General features: G+C 43.5%; 1 protein-coding gene across 2 annotated transcripts in view; it reads left to right on the plus strand.

Annotated features, from left to right (window-relative positions):
* The window catches only part of LOC110505776 (neuronal PAS domain-containing protein 3), a 481806-nt gene that overhangs the window by 100426 nt on the left and 361015 nt on the right, over positions 1 to 20365 (plus strand). For both annotated transcript variants that reach the window (XM_036963003.2, XM_036963005.2), the window contains one exon: positions 6368 to 6469. In XM_036963003.2, the coding sequence (XP_036818898.1) occupies positions 6368 to 6469 (102 nt within the window). The remainder of the gene's footprint in view (positions 1 to 6367; positions 6470 to 20365) is intronic.

Here is a 20365-nt window from a genome sequence, read left to right on the forward strand (position 1 = left end):
CAGAGAAGTGTTCAGGACAGCCATCAGACAACTCTCTCAATACTGTTGGGATTGAGGATGCAAAGAGTGAGTATCATTTTATCACCAACTAAATGTCTTTGAACATTTTAACATACCCAGTGGAGTCACAAAACATGTGATGTCAATCAGGATCTATGTGTATGTCCTCTATACCCTGTAATGAAGGATCTATGTGTATGTCCCCTATACCCTGTAATGATGGATCTATGTGTATGTCCCCTATACCCTGTAATGAAGGGTCTATGTGTATGTCCCCTATACCCTGTAAGACCTTATTTTGACCAGGGCTCATTTGAGAGGAAGGCCATGATCTCCTTTCTCTCTCTCTCTCAACAATTACACATTCCTGTATTATTTATCTGAACATTTCCTGAATACCATTCTAGTATCCGAGAGCCCATCCAGTCCTCCCTTCTTCAGGGTTGATACACTCTGCGATGGTCTGTCAAGCACCACTAAGAGTCCCCGTTAACAGACACTCCTGCTGATTAAAGATAGTAAAGTTATACAGCATTCACTCACTTCAACAAAATGCCAGTGCAACCTTTGCCTAACAGTGGCTTGGTGAAGAGTATACTGGTGGTCACTATGGAGGAAGTCTAGAACATCTTCATCCTGTCCTGTGTGGTCTGTCCTGTATGGTCTGTCCTGTATGGTCTGTCCTGTGTGGTCTGTCCTGTGTGGTCTGTCCTGTATGGTCTGCCCTGTGTGGTCTGTCCTGTATGGTCTGTCCTGTATGGTCTGTCCTGTGTGGTCTGTCCTGTGTGGTCTGTCCTGTATGGTCTGTCCTGTGTGGTCTGTCCTGTGTGGTCTGTCCTGTGTGGTCTGTCCTGTGTGGTCTGTCCTGTATGGTCTGTCCTGTATGGTCTGTCTGTCCTGTGTGGTCTGTCCTGTGTGGTCTGTCCTGTGTGGTGTTGAGGGTGGGGAAGTGTGTGTGTACTGTGTGTGTGTGTGTGTGTTTCTGGCTGGATGCAGTCCTGCCTGCTGGCTGGATGCCAGGACTCATGAGGTAGTGGTTAAATATTCAGTGAGACAGACAGACAGACAGCATTCAGAGCAGAGATTCCCTCTCTTTACACTGTGCATGAGTTACTGGCCTGGAGAAATGATACACTGGACATTCTAATGTGGAATTCTAAGTGTTCTGATTATATTTATAATGTTCTAATTCCAAGTACATGGTCACAACATGCCCCCTGTTGTAGTCAATATATTTCTTAGACCAATTACATGAACCAAAGTTTGAATGTTTTGAACTTGTCTTCCTCCATAGTATACTCAATTATAAATTATACATGTTGATGCAGTACATGGCTCAACAGTAGCCTAACCATAATATAGGTCCCCATAGTGTTATTTGATAAAGCTTCGTAAACAACAGCTGTAGACTACCAGTGAAATACTTACTTAAGGGTCCTTCCTAACAATGCAGAGAGAAAGAAAATAGAGAAATAATTGAACATTAAAACACCTAATAATATAAGTAATAATAAATACATAATGAGTAACGATAACTTGACTATATAATATATACAAGGGGTACCAGTACAGAGACGATGTGTAGTGATAGGAGATAATTGAGGTAGATATGTACATATAACTAGGAATAAAGAGACAGATAATTAACAGTAGCAGCAGTGTCTGTGATGAGTCCAAAAGGTTAGTGCAAAAAGGGGTCTTTTATCCATCGTTTTGGGGGATTTTCGATGCTCTCTGACTGTCCAGCTTTTGTCTTGGCGATTATTAAAAACCAGAGTAAATAGTAGAGATATAAATGTAGGTTCAATATCATTTCTACACAGTTTCCTTTTGATTTTAGTCATTTCAATGTTGTTTTTTTCCTAGAATTGTTTAAATAATTGAAATCATATTTTATTTATTTATTTTTACTCAAAATGGGTTTGCGGGCCGGATCTGGCCCACAGGCCTTGAGTTTGACACATGCATTCATGAGAAGCTTTACAGTATGTGTGGCATTTCAGTTGTGCTAAAATAATCATCAAACTGTCTCCCCATTGGGAAAGCTGTTAGGGAAGGATGTTAACTCCCCTCCAACCAAATGAAGGGTACCCACATGGTCACAGTCGATGGCCATCCTACATAAGATTGATCTCTTCCCAGCACCATGCACCATGCAGGTACTACAGAGATTTGGTCAGTTAACCAGTGGAAGGACCCAGGAAAACCATTATTATTGTAATGGACTGGCAGTATGGGGGAAGAATTTACCTGTAAATGTCACTCACCTCAGTCCTCCAGATGACATCGATAAAAAGCCTTTTAAATCAACTGGCCAGCCCCAAGCACCAAATCCTGGAGTCAATATAAAGTCCTAATAAACATGCCAAGCAGGCAGGGGAGGGCTGGGGTCTGAGGAGGGCTGGGGCTTCCTCTATGGTGATGCGGTTTAACAGTGGGACATGCTCCCTCTTCCCGTGTGTGTGTGTGTGTGTGTGTGTGTGTGTGTGTGTGTGTGTGTGTGTGTGTGTGTGTGTGTGTGTGTGTGTGTGTGTGTGTGTGTGTGTGTGTGTGTACGTGGTATAGCAGTGGGTGACTGCTCCTCACGGGGTCTGACTACTCTTATTCATCAGCCACTTACCACTGCCAGGTTCCAGCAAATATATTTTCATCATCACCGCAGAACCCAATACTCCTCTACTCCACTCTGCCTGCATGGGCTCTGTGTTCCTCTATTCATGTCTGGCAACATGGGTCTCTGTGCTCCTCTATTCATGTCTGGCAGCATGGGTCTCTGTGTTCCTCTATTCATGTCTGGCAGAATGGGTCTCTGTGTTCCTCTATTCATGTCTGGCAACATGGGTCTCTGTGTTCCTCTATTCATGTCTGGCAACATGGGTCTCTGTGCTCCTCTATTCATGTCTGGCAGCATGGGTCTCTGTGTTCCTCTATTCATGTCTGGCAACATGGGTCTCTGTGCTCTATTCATGTCTGGCAGCATGGGTCTCTGTGTTCCTCTATTCATGTCTGGCAACATGGGTATCTGTGCTCTATTCATGTCTGGCAGCATGGGTCTCTGTGCTCTATTCATGTCTGGCAGCATGGGTCTCTGTACTCCTCTATTCATGTCTGGCAGCATGGGTCTCTGTGTTCCTCTATTCATGTCTGGCAGCATGGGTCTCTGTGCTCTTTTCATGTCTGGCAGCATGGGTCTCTGTGTTCCTCTATTCATGTCTGGCAGCATGGGTCTCTGTGCTCCTCTATTCATGTCTGGAAGCATGGGTCTCTGTGTTCCTCTATTCATGTCTGGCAACATGGGTCTCTGTGTTCCTCTATTCATGTCTGGCAGCATGGGTCTCTGTGTTCCTCTATTCATGTCTGGCAGCATGGGTTTCTGTGCTCCTCTATTCATGTCGAGCAGCATGGGTCTCTGTGCTCTATTCATGTCTGGCAGAATGGGTCTCTGTAGCCTATGTATCCTCTATAAGTGCTGGGTTGTTATTGTTTTTTCACACACACAGGAATATACTGTTGTCCTCCTGTCTTGTCAATTAATGACAGGTTTGAGGAAAGTGGTCCTCCACAGGGAGTTTGGTTGTTCTGTGCTTTATGTCTCTGTTCAAGGCTGAGGATGCAGACCTTGTTTGCTGTTTTTTTTTATTTTGTCTTTGTACGGCGCTGAACAATTGTGATTCAGCCCCTTGATTTGAGCCCCTGTTACCTCAGAGGGTGAGCAGAGCAGAGATGTGCCTGTTAACACATTCAGAGGGCTGGAGACAGAGAGAAAGAGAGGGGGAGGAGAGGAGAAGAAGGGAAGGGAGAGAGGATGGGAGATGAAAAAAGAGGAGAGGAGGGGGGAGAGAAGACGGGGGAGGGGGTAGAGGAAGTGAGAAGGGGAGAAGAGGGGGAGGAGAGAAGACGGGGGAGGGGGTAGAGGTAGTGAGAAGGGGAGAAGAGGGGGAGCCCCACCATACACCCCCTGCAGATCTTATTCACACAGAGAAACAGAGGCATGCGGAGCTGAGCAGGATGGCTGGATAACAATCCTCCCAGTGATCTCTATATCTGTCTATCCACCCAATGAGCATCACAATAGTGGTATATCTCACTGCAGAAAAACCCTCTAGTGCCAGGATAGCTCTGTTTCTGACCATCCAGGCTTCCTACCCCCTGTACCAGCCCAGGAACATCAAGACAAACACCAAGCCCCAAACCACAAGCAGCTTTCCTGAAGCAGCAGAGTAAGACTACCTTGTACAAGTCTAGCCTGTATGGGAAATGTGGAGAATTGTGAATTTTCAACCTGCATGACGGAAGTTAAAAACATGTTGAGAAAACAACAATGGGGTCACAGGTGCTTGTGGTGCCAAAGTGGGAACAGAGAGGAAACAGTGTAAAAGTGACATGTTTTCAATCACACGGCTGGTTCGTAGGGAATCGTCTAAAGGCCACATTGGAGCATTTTATAGAGTAGAATGGGGCTGTTGGGAATTCTTTTTCTCCAACGTGTGAAAAAAGTGTATAAATTCAACACAATGCCTGGTACAGTGTGTAATATAGGCAGCGTTGAAAAATGGGCCAAATCTCCCATTGCTGTCTGCAATTTACCTTTCTGGCCGTGAAACAAAATCCATTGTGCTGCATTTTGTACCATTCAGGCCAGATAGGGTGTGTGATTGTGATTGTGTGCGTGTAGTTTCATTCAGTACACAGTGGTGGTGGTGGTGGTGGGGGGGGCTGATATTGTGGAACATATTGCACTAGCTGACATTACCCATACCCCCATACCTACAGGGAATCATTTGTACTAAATGACATGTGGCTTGCAAAAGGTGGTAAAGGGAAAGGCATCAATCTTGGGGGAGATAACTGGCTGGCGAGGGCTGTACAGTGCAAGCGACGCTCCTGGAGAGTGCTGCTTCCATTTTCTTAGCCCGTAAATGCTTCTCCCCTTCAGAGTGAGATCATTTCAGTAAAGGTTTCTGTTCTTTAATAGGATGGTGTGAGGAGGTTCCTTAACAAATAAAAGCTATTTGCTGCAGATTCAGTGCACAGGGCATACAGCAAGTCTCTGGGACTAGGAGTCCAATAGCTTTTAATTGTGAGAAAGAGAGCGGGTTGAACCTGCATGTCTTTTCTAGTGTACTGAGTTGGAAGAAAGCAGATGTATACCAGACAACAGCAATGTAATAATGTGAAAGTATAGCCAGGTACAATTAATCTGAGCCTTTCAATACCTAAATATTCCTCTCCAAAATTACTCGTCTTGATCAAAAATCTATGAATCAATGACTAATTTTATTTGGATGCGTTTCAAGCAAACCGATTATCTTGAATCCTGTCCTAGACTCACCAAGTACCTTGCTTTAGTCATGCTCAAAATAAGCACATACTTAGCAGGATCTTAATTGATCACTCTTTGTTGTTGAGAATATTCCTGCACAGCAGGAAATACAAGCTCGTAGTGTATTTGAGTTTTAAAAAGGCTTCTAAAGTTTGTAATTTACACTAACGAAAAATGTATTAGGCCTCCCGAGTGGCGCAGTGTTGCGGTGTCACTATAGCCTGGGGTTCAATCCGACCGGGAGTCCCTTAGAGCAACACACAATTTGCCCAGCATCGTCCGGGTTAGGGGAGGGTTTGGCCGGGGGGGCTTTACTTGGCTCATCACGCTCTAGTGACTCCTTGTGGGGGACCGGGTGCCTGCAGGCTGACTTCGTCGTCAGTTGAACGGTGTTTCCTCTGACACATTGCTGCGGATGGCTTCTGGGTTAATCGAACAGGTGTGTTGAGAAGTACGGTTTGGTGGGTCATGTTTTTGAGGACACATGACTCGACCTTCGCCTCTCCCGAGCCCGTTGGGGAGTTACATTGATAAGACAAGGTCAGAATTGGGAAGAAAAAGGGGGCCCAAAAAAATACAAAATAATAATTGACATTTCCTGTTATTGCAGTATTATTTTCCTGCTGTAGCAAACTGGCTCAAATGTATGGTTCTACGTGACTAAATCAACCCACACACATCCCACACTATGTTTTCATGTAACTGTTGGTTGGAAATGATTACATGCTTGCGTACATTACATTTTCTCTAGTAGTACAGTATCATTTAGAAAAAAGATCATTACTGAATACTGTGAAAAATGTGACAACCTTAAATTAGAACTGCATGTTCTATCTGCTTTAGATCAGTATGTGTAATATATGATCTTTGTGGTCTTTGAGGGGAGAGGATAGCGGGGCTCACCCCAGAACCATTTATACTGTGTATATATACAGTACATACATTATATACATATTTCCATATATGTACTGTGTATATAAGGCTGTGGTCCATACTGTTCTCTCCTTATAGGCTTTAAGAGATTTTCACGTTGTTTCTCCACAGCGACCCTTACTGGGAGAGGCCTGCTAATGCCAGCTCCTGTTCTGTCTCTAGGCCCAAGACACTCCACCTTGGAGGAGGGCAACAACATACCTCATCGCCATGGTAATCCCCCCCTTACCTTCTCTGTCTTCCCTTCTTCCTTCTGGTCAGGGGCAGACCAGGCCACAGCTCAGATGCTGTACATACTGTTACTACTACCAGCTACCTCCCTCTCTGGTCTGGTTAGAGGGACAACATGGTTAAGGATGCCAGCTTGTGTAAAGGCAGGCATGGGTCGATAATCCAGAGCAGAGGCCAAGGTACAGGACGGCAGGCAGGCTCAGAGACAGGCAGTGGTCAGGCGGGCAGGTACAGGGTCAGGACGGGCAAAGGTCAAAACCAGGAGGACGAGAAAATGAGAGACTAAGGAAAAACAGGAGCTGAGACAAAACGCTGGTAGGTTTGAACAAACAAGACGAACTGGCAACAGACAAACAGAAAACACAGGTATAAATACACAGGGGATAATGAAGAAGATGGGTGACATCTGGAGGGGGGTGGAGACAAGCACAAAGACAGGTGAAACAGATCAGGGCGTGACACTTTCTTATTTTACACAGGTGCTTTTTATGTCATTTAGATTTTTTATGTCATTTTACTTTTATATTATTTCTGATATTGAGTTAATTGATCTAAGGGGAGTTAGCTATATTTTGTCTAGGTAACTACAGTTCAAATTAAGGTTCCCTCTCTTCATTTGCCATCCAAAGACAATACCGTGTGTAGACAGTAATACTCTTATTTGACCTGGCTTTATGGCTTTGAGCGTTGATAAATGATACACCTCTCAGGGGAACACTGACTGCCCCTTTATAAAACAGGGCAAACTGCTCTGTGTTGTCAAACTGGGGAAGATAAAAGGCTTCATAGTGGGAAGTTGAGTTTTGACATATTCCTCTGAGACTACGTCTCTACGTCTTACAGCTTCAGAAGTCTTTTCAGTTCTCCCCTCTTTCAGATCCTTTGTAGTAAAAGACCTAGGCTTACACATTAGGAAATAAACATGGAGCATAATTCCTCTAGCTCTCTCTCTCTCTCTCTCCCTCCCTCACTCTGATGTACAGCACAGGGGTGAGGGCAGGATTACTGTCGGCCTGAATAAAGGGGATTTATTGATGTAACACTTTGAGAAAAAAGCACTTCTTAATAGCTCATCACAGTCTGTATGTATTATGAGGCTAGTCTCAGGCCTACAACCCCTTATGTGCTGCCTTACAAACAGGCAGACAGGCCTACACCCCCTTACGTGCTGCCTTACAAACAGGCAGACAGGCCTACACCCCAGGACAGTACACACACTACATTCCTGTAGTCCTACACCCCAGGACAGTACATACACTACATTCCTGTAGTCCTACACCCCAGGACAGTACACACACTACATTCCTGTAGTCCTACACCCCAGGACAGTACATACACTACATTCCTGTAGTCCTACACCCCAGGACAGTACAGACACTACATTCATGTAGGCCTGTACCCCAGGACAGTACACACACTACATTCCTGTAGTCCTACACCCCAGGACAGTACATACACTACATTCCTGTAGTCCTACACCCCAGGACAGTACATACACTACATTCCTGTAGGTATACACCCCAGGACAGTACAGACACTACATTCATGTAGGCCTGTACCCCTGGACAGTACATACACTACATTCATGTAGGTCTACACCCCAGGACAGTACACACACTACATTCCTGTAGTCCTACACCCCAGGACAGTATAGACACTACATTCCTGTAGGCCTGTACCCCAGGACAGTACAGCCACTACATTCCTGTAGTCCTACACCCCATGACAGTACAGACACTACATTCCTGTAGTCCTACACCCCAGGACAGTACAGACACTACATTCCTGTAGTCCTACACCCCAGGACAGTACACACACTACATTCCTGCAGGTCTACACCCCAGGACAGTACACACACTACATTCCTGTAGTCCTACACCCCAGGACAGTACAGACACTACATTCCTGTAGGCCTGTACCCCTGGACAGTACAGACACTACATTCCTGTAGTCCAACACCCCAGGACAGTACACACACTACATTCCTGTAGTCCTACACCCCAGGACAGTACACACACTACATTCCTGTAGTCCTACACCCCAGGACAGTACACACACTACATTCCTGTAGTCCTACACCCCAGGACAGTACAGACACTACATTCCTGTAGGCCTGTACCCCTGGACAGTACAGACACTACATTCCTGTAGTCCAACACCCCAGGACAGTACATACACTACATTCCTGTAGGTATACACCCCAGGACAGTACAGACACTACATTCATGTAGGCCTGTACCCCTGGACAGTACATACACTACATTCATGTAGGTCTACACCCCAGGACAGTACACACACTACATTCCTGTAGTCCTACACCCCAGGACAGTATAGACACTACATTCCTGTAGGCCTGTACCCCAGGACAGTACAGCCACTACATTCCTGTAGTCCTACACCCCATGACAGTACAGACACTACATTCCTGTAGTCCTACACCCCAGGACAGTACAGACACTACATTCCTGTAGTCCTACACCCCAGGACAGTACACACACTACATTCCTGCAGGTCTACACCCCAGGACAGTACACACACTACATTCCTGTAGTCCTACACCCCAGGACAGTACAGACACTACATTCCTGTAGGCCTGTACCCCTGGACAGTACAGACACTACATTCCTGTAGTCCAACACCCCAGGACAGTACACACACTACATTCCTGTAGTCCTACACCCCAGGACAGTACAGACACTACATTCCTGTAGTCCTACACCCCAGGGCAGTACACACACTATATTCCTGTAGTCCTACACCCCAGGACAGTACACACACTACATTCCTGTAGGCCTACACCCCAGGACAGTACACACACTACATTCCTGTAGTCCTACACCCCAGGACAGTACAGACACTACATTCCTGCAGGTCTACACCCCAGGACAGTACACACACTACATTCCTGCAGGTCTACACCCCAGGACAGTACACACACTATATTCCTGTAGGCCTACACCCCAGGACAGTACAGACACTATATTCCTGTAGTCCTACACCCCAGGACAGTACAGAAACTACATTCCTGAAGGCCTACACCCCAGGACAGTACACACACTACATTCCTGTATGCCTACACCCCAGGGCAGTACACACACTACATTCCTGTAGTCCTACACCCCAGGACAGTACACACACTACATTCCTGTAGTCCTACACCCCAGGACAGTACAGACACTACATTCCTGTAGTCCTACACCCCAGGACAGTACACACACTACATTCCTTTAGGCCTACACCCCAGGACAGTACAGACACTACATTCCTGTAGATCTACACCCCGGGAAGGTACAGACACTACATTCCTGTAGGCCTGTACCCCAGGACAGTACAGACACTACATTCCTGTAGGCCTGTACCCCAGGACAGTACAGACACTACATTCCTGTAGTCCTACACCCCAGAACAGTACACACACTACATTCCTTTAGTCCTACACCCCAGGACAAAACAGACACGACATTCCTGTAGTCCTACACCCCAGGACAGTACAGACACTACATTCCTTTAGTCCTACACCCCAGGACAGTACACACACTACATTCCTTTAGTCCTACACCCCAGGACAGTACAGACACTACATTCCTTTAGTCCTACACCCCAGGACAGTACAGACACTACATTCCTTTAGTCCTACACCCCAGGACAGTGCACACACTACATTCCTGTAGGTCTACACCCCAGGACAGTACACACACTACATTCCTGTAGGTCTACACCCCAGGACAGTACACACACTACATTCCTGTAGGCCTACACCCCAGGACAGTACACACACTACATTCCAGTAGGTCTACACCCCGAGAAGGTACAGACACTACATTCCTGTAGGCCTGTACCCCAGGACAGTACAGACACTACATTCCTGTAGGCCTGTACCCCAGGACAGTACAGGCACTACATTCCTGTAAGCCTACACCCCAGGACAGCACACACACACTACATTCCTGTAGGCCTGTACCCCAGGACAGTACAGGCACTACATTCCTGTAAGCCTACACCCCAGGACAGCACACACACACTACATTCCTGTAGGCCTGTACCCCAGGACAGCACACACACTACATTCCTGTAGGCCTACACACACATTTTGAGTAGGGCCCACATGACGGAATGCAGAACCTGCAGCACATGTTCAGACTGTTTCTCTAGGTCATGGATACTGAGGTTCCAGATGAATACTAACACACCTGGGCTTTTGCTTTCTACAGCTTCTCATGTTCTCTATCTGCTATTGAGAGTAGTCACTAGTAATATGGCTTCTTAGTCAGCCTAAGTAGCAGCCACATTCCAGCTGAGATGAAGATAAACACTGTGTGTGTGTGTGTGTGTGTGTGTGTGTGTGTGTGTGTGTGTGTGTGTGTGTGTGTGTGTGTGTGTGTGTGTGTGTGTGTGTCTGTCTTTAAAGTTGTGTATACTATGCGGTAGGTAGCTAGGTTTAGATGGGTTTCTCTATGCTGATGAAGCTAGGCCCCATTCTGCCACCATGATTAGTTTAAACGCCGTCTGAACGTACGGGCCGGACAGTGTGTGTGAGTTGTAAGCGGTTTGCAGCTCAGGGTGAAATTGAGATAAATGGCTGTTGGTGAGAAGGATGGCCACCTGCGGCCCAGGTTCCCCAGCAAACCTGTCTCTTCTCATTTACCAAGCTCTCTGAGGTGAACTAGCAGTCCGCTCCACTCTCCCCTGATCCCCACCTCGCCCCTCTCCTCATATCTGACACACACACACACACACACCCTTCCGCCCCTAGACAACAGCACACAGGGATTGAGCTATCTGCCTTGATGAGGTGCAGGAAGATAAGAATGAGTCCCTCATTTTCTGTCTCAGTACCTGTCACCGTTAATACACTTCAGTAAGGGCTGAGTGTCCATTAGCCCTTAGCTTAGCAGTATATGTTGCTGTACATGGTAGTGGTGGTGCTGTCTACTTTATTCTCATTTATGGTAAATGGAATGGCACCAAACACTTGGAAACCATGTGTTTGATATTTTTGATACCATTCCACCCATTCCGCTCCAGCCCTTACCATGAGCCTGTCCTCCCCAATTAAGGTGCCACCAACCTCCTGTGATTTGTAGGTATAATATACCCTTTTTAATGATTTGATTTCTATTCAGAATGTTCCTTGGTCTCCAATTTTCTGTGTTTTCCTATTTTCACCTGACAGACAAGGGCCCCCAGTTTGATATAATGGACGACCACCTGACCTCCTCCATTGTGTTTAAAGCCACGTCTGTCCCCAGCTCTAGAAACCAACCTGATGTTGTACGAAGTAAATTAAGCTACCTATTGAAGAGAAAGAGAGAGACAGGCCTTAAGACTGGACTCGAATATACCGTGTGGCAGGTGGCCTGTTGAAATATCTTTCTAGGAGGGAGTGTATAAGTGGAATCTTAGCTAGAGCATGTCAAGAGCCAATCCGTGTGTGTGTTTTTTTAAACGATGCCGTTTAGACACTCGTCTGTTGTCGGGGGTATGTCTTAGGTCAGTCCTGAGAATAAAGGCGAGACATTTGAGTGTTAGTAGGAATCACTACTATGGGTGTAGATTATGTTAGGAACCCAAGGCGGCAGTGGTGCTCTGAAAACAGTCCATTGTTGAAACTGCTATACAGAATGGTATTGTCATGTCACCAGCTTGACAACGCTAAGCAAGCTCTCAATGAATGGTTGGATTGTTGTTGTTGTCATGCTTGTGTATTTGTTGTATGTACAGTGCCCTCCGTAATCATTGGGACAGTGATGGATTTTTTCTTCTTTTGGCTCTATACTCCAAATGTTTGGTTTTGAATTCAAACAAGGACGGTAAGGTTAAAGTTCAGACTGTCAACTTTCATTTGAGGGTGTTTTCATCCATACTGGGTGAACCGTTTAGAAATTACAGGACTTTTTGTATATAGTCCCCCAATTTTAGGGGACCAAAATTATTGGGACAAATTCACATATGTGTAGTAAAAAGTTAAGTACTTAGTCCCATATTTGGTCCCATGTTCATAGCACGCAATGACGTGCAAATATCACATCATACCCCCCTAAAAAAGCTAACCTCCCATGTTTATTGTAATGGTAAGAGGTTAGCGTATCTTGGAGGTATGATATTTGTGTGTCTAACTTTCTCACTCACCATTATTGATGATTCATTCAGGATTATCCATAATTATGGTAGAATCCACATTAATGTACAAGTGTTTAGAAACTTTATAATTTGATTTGCATCCAATACATTTGCAGAGTCACAAGCATGATGTAATCATTGTGTGCTATGAATATGGTACCATGCATTTTTTGCTACACTTTTTACTACTTTAATAGACATATAAGTCAAATACTTTTGGTCCCCTAAAATGGGAGGACTATGTACAAAATGTCTATATGGTTCATCCAATATGGATGAAAATACCCTCAAATAACTAAAGCTGACAGTCTGCACTTTAACCTTGTTTGATTTCAAACAGTAGAAAAAAAATCACTATCCATCACTGTCTCAATAATTATGGAGGGCACTATAGTTAACACACCACTGAAAAGCACTTGGACAGAATGACAGACGAGAAGAACACAAAACAACTGAAGAAAAAACAAACAAACAATACATAATGGACATTATAGTTGTATGCATTGTAGCTTAGTCACACCCTGAAGTGTGTATAGATAGGCATGCTCAGGTTGGCCCTGTTGGCAGACAAAGCCAAGCAGCAATAGCAGCAGCTATATGGCACATTTTCAGGGGTATAGGGAGGCTCAAGGCAGGCAGGGTGTTCAACCATGTTTGTATTGATTTTGGGATGACTATATGATGTTAGCTGTGTGTGTTGCCTCCCCAGTTCACCATCCTACAAGTGTTTGGGATGGGTTTTTCCTTCTTCGTCTTCCTCTGTATTCCAAAGCGGTGATTTGAGCGTGCTCTGTCTGTCTGATGCCTTATGAACATTGCATGAGCTTACTCCTGGTATATGGTAGCTACTACGTTATGACTTTGTTGCATTTTCTTTTCCTTTGATGTGTTTTATTCTTTGTTTATTCTGACCTACTTTTCCCTCAGATTGTAAAGTTATATGAATTATTTAGCTGTTTCTCAGTACCCCTACCATTATTTCAACGGCTTTCTTTTCATTTTTTCTTCCTTTTCTTCCACCTGTTTCTTTCTTTGTCTGCCAAAAATAACACAGCTAATGTGTTGTATAGATTTCCTGAAATTGTAGTCTGAGGTACTTTCGACCTGGGTTCAAGTAGTATTTGTTTTCTTTTCAAATATTTTGAGTGTTTGCTTTGAGTCTGTCTGGAGTGTACAGATGAGCGGCGTTGCACATTGTGGAACTATTCCATTGGTTTTATTGCACCAGACAAGCCCAATCAAGCACAGCTAAAGTATTCTAAAAATGTTGATCTTACTTGAAATACAACTGCTATGTCCACCTGTTGTAATGGGGAGTCTTTAACTGAGGTGTTTAACACAATCAACTGCCTGGTTTTATGATTGGTTTGATTTTCACCTAGATTAACTAACCTACAGTACCCCATTTCAAGAGTACTGTAATTTTGCCTGGGGCAGAGCTACACTCTGCTCTGCCCCACATCAGCCTGTTATAGGCATTAATTTACGTTAAGACTTGTGAATAAATAGCCTAAATAATTAAGCATATTTGTTAGTAATTGTAGATGTTTGATTTAGAAAAATATATATTTCAAATAAAAATATCCTGGGGTGTAAATTCTGTCATGCTAGTTCAAAGCAGCCTACCTACTGTAGCATAGCCCCCATGCTATACCATTCATTTACTTTCTTTGCAGAAGACGAGGGTAAAGTCAGCATTTTTTTTTTTTAAGATCAAAGTTAAATGAAGTTCATACAGGTCCATGTAATGTGTAATTTGGGACAGTCTTTGAATGTGGTGTTGCGGCTGTTCTAGACGTGGAATAGCTGTAATTACACAGCTGTTGCCGCGGTAGCGTGATTGACACACGTTTTTGGCAGAAACCATGTGCGCTATTCATGAGCTGCGTTTGGTAGCATTTCAGACATAATTAATTGATTCATATGCCTGTAAGGCTTTTCTAAAATATGAATAAAATAAGCTTAAAAAGGCATAGGATGCCTGGATGTTGGGCATCAGAGCTGGTTGTTATTAACTTTCCCATGCGGTCATGGTGTTGGGGATTTTGACCGTAGTGGAAAGGTTTGGGGTTTCGTTTGTTCTTTTAAACTTGTTCCTGTCAAGTATATATGTCCTAGAAACATACCAGTATCCAAAGGTGAGTCTGGTTGATAAAGGTCTACATAGGATCCAACATTCAGAAAAAGATAGTTCACCCTCTTTTCTCAATGAGCAATGTTTGTACATCACACACACACACACACACACACACACACACACATATTTGAAGTGCACTCCCCCACACACACACACACACACACACACACCTGCACATCTATCATATACAGTTGAAGTCGGAAGTTTACATACACCTCAGACAAATACATTTAAACTAAGATTTTCACAATTCCTGACATTTAATCCTAGTAAAAATTCCCTGTTTTAGGTCAGTTAGGATCACCACTTTATCTTAAGAATATGAAATGTCAGAATAATAGTAGAGCAAATGATTTATTTCAGCTTTTATTTCTTTCATTACATTCCCAGTGGGTCAGAAGTTTACATACACTCGATTAGTATTTGGTAGCATTGCCTTTAAATTGTTTAACTTGGGTCAAACGTTTCAGGTAGCCTTCCACAAGCTTCCCACAATAAGTTGGGTGAATTTTGACCCATTCGTCCTGACAGAGCTGGTGTAACTGAGTCAGGTTTATAGGCCTCCTTGCACACACACACTTTTTCAGTTCTGCCCACACATTTCTATAGGATTGAGGTCAGGGCTTTGTGATGGCCACTCCAATACCTCGACTTTGTTGTCTTTAAGCCATTTTGCCACAATTTTGGAAGTATGCTTGGGGTCATTGTCCATTTGGAAGACCCATTTGCGACCAAGTTTTAACTTCCTGACTGATGTCTTGAGATGTTGCTTCAATATATCCACCTATTTTTCCTGCCTCATGATGCCATCTATTTTGTGAAGTGCACCAGTCACTCCTGCAGCAAAGCACCCCCACAACATGACGCTGCCATCCCCGTGCTTCACGGTTGGGATGGTGTTCTTCGGCTTGCAAGCATCCCCATTTTTCTTCCAAACATGACGATGGTCATTATGGCCAAACAGTTATAATTTTGTTTCATCAGACCAGAGGACACATCTCCAAAAAGTACGATATTTGTCCCCATGTGCAGTTGCAAACCGTAGTCTGGTTTTGGAGCAGTTGCTTCTTCCTTGCTGAGCAGCCTTTCAGGTTATGTTGATATAGGACTCGTTTTAATGTGGATATAGATACTTTTGCACCTGTTTTCTCCAGCATCTTCACAAGGTCCTTTGCTGTTGTTCTGGGATTGATTTGCACTTTTCGCACCAAAGTACGTTCATCTCTAGGAGACAGAACACGTATCCTTCCTGAGCGGTATGACGGCTGCGTGGTCCCATGGTGTTTATACTTGCGTACTATTGTTTGTACAGATGAACGTGGTACCTTTAGGTGTTTGGATGAACCAGAATTGTGGAGGTCTACAATTTTTTTTTAAAAGTCTTGGCTGATTTCTTTTGATTTTCCCATGATGTCAAGCAGAGGCATTGAGTTTGAAGGTAGGCCTTGAAATACATTCACAGGTACACCTCCAATTTACTCAAATTATGTCAAGTAGCCTATCAGAAGCTTCAAAGCCATGACATCATTTTCTGGAATTTTCCAAGCTGTTTAAAGGCACAGTCAACTTAGTGTATGTAAACTTCTGACCCACTGGAATTGTGATACAGTGAATTATAAGTGAAATAATCTTGTTGGAAAAATTACTTGTCATGCACAAAGTAAATGTCCTAACCAACTTGCCAAAACTATAGTTTGTTAACAAGAAATTTGTGGAGTGGTTGAAAAACGAGTTTTAATGACTCCAACCTAAGTGTATATAAACTTCCGACTTCAGCTGTAGCATCAGGGATAGTGTGTTATGTGTTTCTGCCAGCTCCGGACAGCTAGTCTCCATGCAGGTGAGTTCTGCTCATTGTACCATGACTAGACATGCCTTCTAGTGTTGTGTGGTGCCCTGTGAAGCCTGGTTCTGGGTAATGGCCTCTCCAGCCACAAAGACCAAAGACAAAGTCAGTCAACAAACACGTGTAGCGCGTCTCTAAGCTCCTCTAGGTTTCTGATGCGCTCGCTTTGGAAATCCATCAAAGGCTTTTGGAATAGAATAGCAGACTTTTAGGGGAAAGAAAGTATGCTTTCTTTCAGCTTGTTGCCAAGGTAGCTACTAGCGTCTGGGTCTGTGATAAGAGACTGATACGGTTGATCTGTCTTCTGTGTCTTCTGTCCTATTCAGTCTTCAATATGATCAGAATCAAAGGCATTTTTGAACAATCTACGTTTTGCTCCATGTTCTCACTCCTTGGCATTGTATATGCCAAACTTTATTTGAACACATTACGATCTGACAGTCATTGTTGTCAAACAGTCAATGTTGACGTACATGGCATGGCTTCAAGACATTAAGGAGATCCATTTTGACAGCTCTACATTGTAGTTTTATGGTAATACAGTTAGCATATCAAGTAGGACTAGATATAATGTTATATGGCAAAATACATTTTAATATAATCAATATACGGTCTTCTGGGCACAGGCCTTCATATTAAAATATGCATAGCATTTCTAAGTGCATCAGCTTTAAAGGGGGAAAAAGGAAAGTGTCATCCCAACCATGACAGAATAAATTGATGTCTATGAAATGCAGAAGGCAACCAGCTATGTCAAAACATGATTTCCATGCACTGGCTGTTTGCTTTGCTTTTGGCTTGACTGTTGGACTTGATGTAATTATATGTCAATCTCAGTAACCAAATCACTATGTAAACATGAGATCTGGACCATGTTAAGAGAAGAGGAGGGGAGGAGGCTAGTCAAATCAAAAAACAAAGGAGGCAGCACTGTTGACACAATTGACTACTTTGTGTTTTTGCAAGAATGCATGAAGCGTCTTAAATATTTTAGAACGTATCAATCTTGAGCATGCTGATGCAATGGATTCTCAGAAGTATCTTCCTTCCTTCCACGTTCAGCCTTACATTACAGTTTTACTTCATTTGGAACTTCAACTTCTTGTTACCCAGTAAGCTTGGTTAGAACCAAATAGTTTCCATCCAACCCTAGTCAACTCCAGCATAGATATTTTGTACACAATTACAGTGTAGCACAGAAAGCCAGTCAATTAGGGATCCCATAGTGGTCAATCTTTAGTTCAGCTGGATGGGATGAATGATGTGTTCCACTGTACAGTACTAAAAACAGATTACCTAAACTTCTTTACTTTCTTTCTTTCATGGCCTTAAAAACAGTACTGTCGCTATTGGATGAAAAGGAACGAGCAAACCTAGCTTGCTCCTCTGTACCTTCCATTTAACTCCGGGGAGAGGAGAGGGGATAGAGGAGAGGAGAGGATGGAGGAGAGGATAGATGGAGAGGATAGGATAGAGGAGAGGTCTACATGCACTAATGCAGTTTACGGTAATTGAACCCTACCCCAGGCTACCCTGGCCCAGTAGTATCCAGTATCCAACAAGAAACTACATGGAACTGTTCAGCTGAAAGAAGGAAGTGATGCATTTATCTTGTTATATATCATTAAGCTTGTACAGTCATCAATCTCCAATGTATTTTTCAGGAATGTTTTGGGAAAAGAGTGTAATGCATAGTTTGATAGTGAATGCTTCTGTTAGAAAGACAATCCAGCACAGGGAGGTTGTTTTTTTTATTTTACTAGGCAAGTCAGTTAAGAACAAATTCTTATTTTCAATGACAGCCTAGGAACAATGGGTTAACTGCCTGTTCAGGGGCAGAATGACAGATTTGTACCTTGTCAGCTCAGGGATTTGAACTTGCAACCTTCTGGTTACTAGTCCAACGCTCTAACCACTAGGCTACCCTGCTGCCCCGGGTTGAAATTTTCAACTTTGAAAGCATTTCTTAGATTGCTTCTGCTATCAGCTGAACTCTATCACTTTGGGAGAGTGTCTGCTATCAGCTGAACTCTATCACTCTGGGAGAGTGTCTGCTATCAGCTGAACTCTATCACTCTGGGAGAGTGTCTGCTATCAGCTGAACTCTATCACTCTGGGAGAGTGTCTGCTATCAGCTGGGAGAGCGGCACCATTAGACATGGTGCATTTATAGGCCTTTATTTCCTATGTGTCTGCTTACACAATCACTATCTCTCATAGTCCCACTTTCTGGAAGATCTCAGGCAATTTCCCCTGTTATGGTCCCACTTTTTAGATGCTGCCGTCCTCTACATCGAATCAGAATGATATTAAATGTTTGAGCATGTTTAACTCTTCAGCCATGTAAATTTGAATTATGAAGTTTTATTGTTAGTTTTAATGATCAGTCATAAACAGCAAAATAGTTAGTTATATCATCCTGACTGCTTTTAACAAGAATTGAAAGCGCAATAGGAACGTTTTAAGGATACAATGTACTACCAAGGCCATGGTACTCTTTAAATATGGACAAATTATATATTATTTTATTAATCAGGATGTTGTGACAGACACACAGCAGACAACAAAAACACTATATTTTATTCATACAGACATGCCTGCTGCTTCTTACTCTAAACCTGGGTTTCTGCCAGCCAGCCCATCAACTCAGGCCCAGGCTATCAGATTAGATTGGTCCATTCCTCAGTCTCAGTCTCCATCCAGTCAATCTCTCTCTCCATTTATTTATGCCCGGACGGCAGTTAGCAGGGATTGTATTCCGTTTCCCTTTTTTCCCACATCTAAATATAGAATTCATATTTACCACGGCCAACTAATTTGAGTTCTTAATCATATTTGGACCCGACGGGCTCTAAACATGGAGCAGGCCACCTGTCTTTCACATTAGAAGAGTTCCATGGGGCAGATGGGAAGGTGAGAATACTTGTCCTTGGATAAACACATTCAAGAACTGATGGCCACGGCACTGGGCAGGGCCAGTCTCTGACCTGGCCAGCCAACCCATCCCCTCAGTAGCATACAGTATGGGAATGTCCAAAAGGACACCCTATTCCCTATATATTACACCCTATTCCCTATATATTACACCCTATTGCCAAGTTTTACACTCTGTTCAAAAGTAGTGCCAAGTAGGGAATAGGGTGCCATTTGGGACGCAGGAATATGATTGACTGTATGCATGTCTTCTCTTTGCCACAGTAATCACTGTGCTGTTGTCATTAGTGAATGTTGTTTTATTATGTTAGAAATGTCTTAATTAAAGCTGTTACATGCACAGTAGAGCTATAATTCTTCTGTTTTTACATCCCATCAAATAAACCATATCACATTTACAACTCCATCAATAAACGCGCTAGGCTGTGGGATTTATAAAGCTAGCCTATATTAGACCCAGCTACTTGTTCAGGCATAAGGAACCTCTTTCTAAATGCTAGTGTCAGTTACTACTTCTGAGCTGAATTGTTGTTCATTGGGAGCTAAACATTAGCTGACAAAAAGCTATCTTTCTCCACACCCCTTTCCTTCCTTCTTTCTCCTCTGCCTCATGATCTGCTGCTTGCTTGATTGTTTATGATGGTCTTTAAAAAACAATTACATAATGACTTTCTCTCGTATGAGATTAGAAGTTCTCATTAGAGCCTCATAAAGTCACTTCCTTCTATGAAGCTGAGGAGATAAATGGTACTGATATCGTACCAGCCTATCAGTAGCAGGCTATCAGCCTCTAATACACTGCACACTGTAAATATTTATTAGCATAAAATACAAATAACAG

Source organism: Oncorhynchus mykiss, chromosome 25 (genome assembly GCF_057628025.1).
Source record: "Oncorhynchus mykiss isolate SJ-2025 chromosome 25, ASM5762802v1, whole genome shotgun sequence".
In the NCBI taxonomy this organism is placed as follows: domain Eukaryota; kingdom Metazoa; phylum Chordata; class Actinopteri; order Salmoniformes; family Salmonidae; genus Oncorhynchus; species Oncorhynchus mykiss.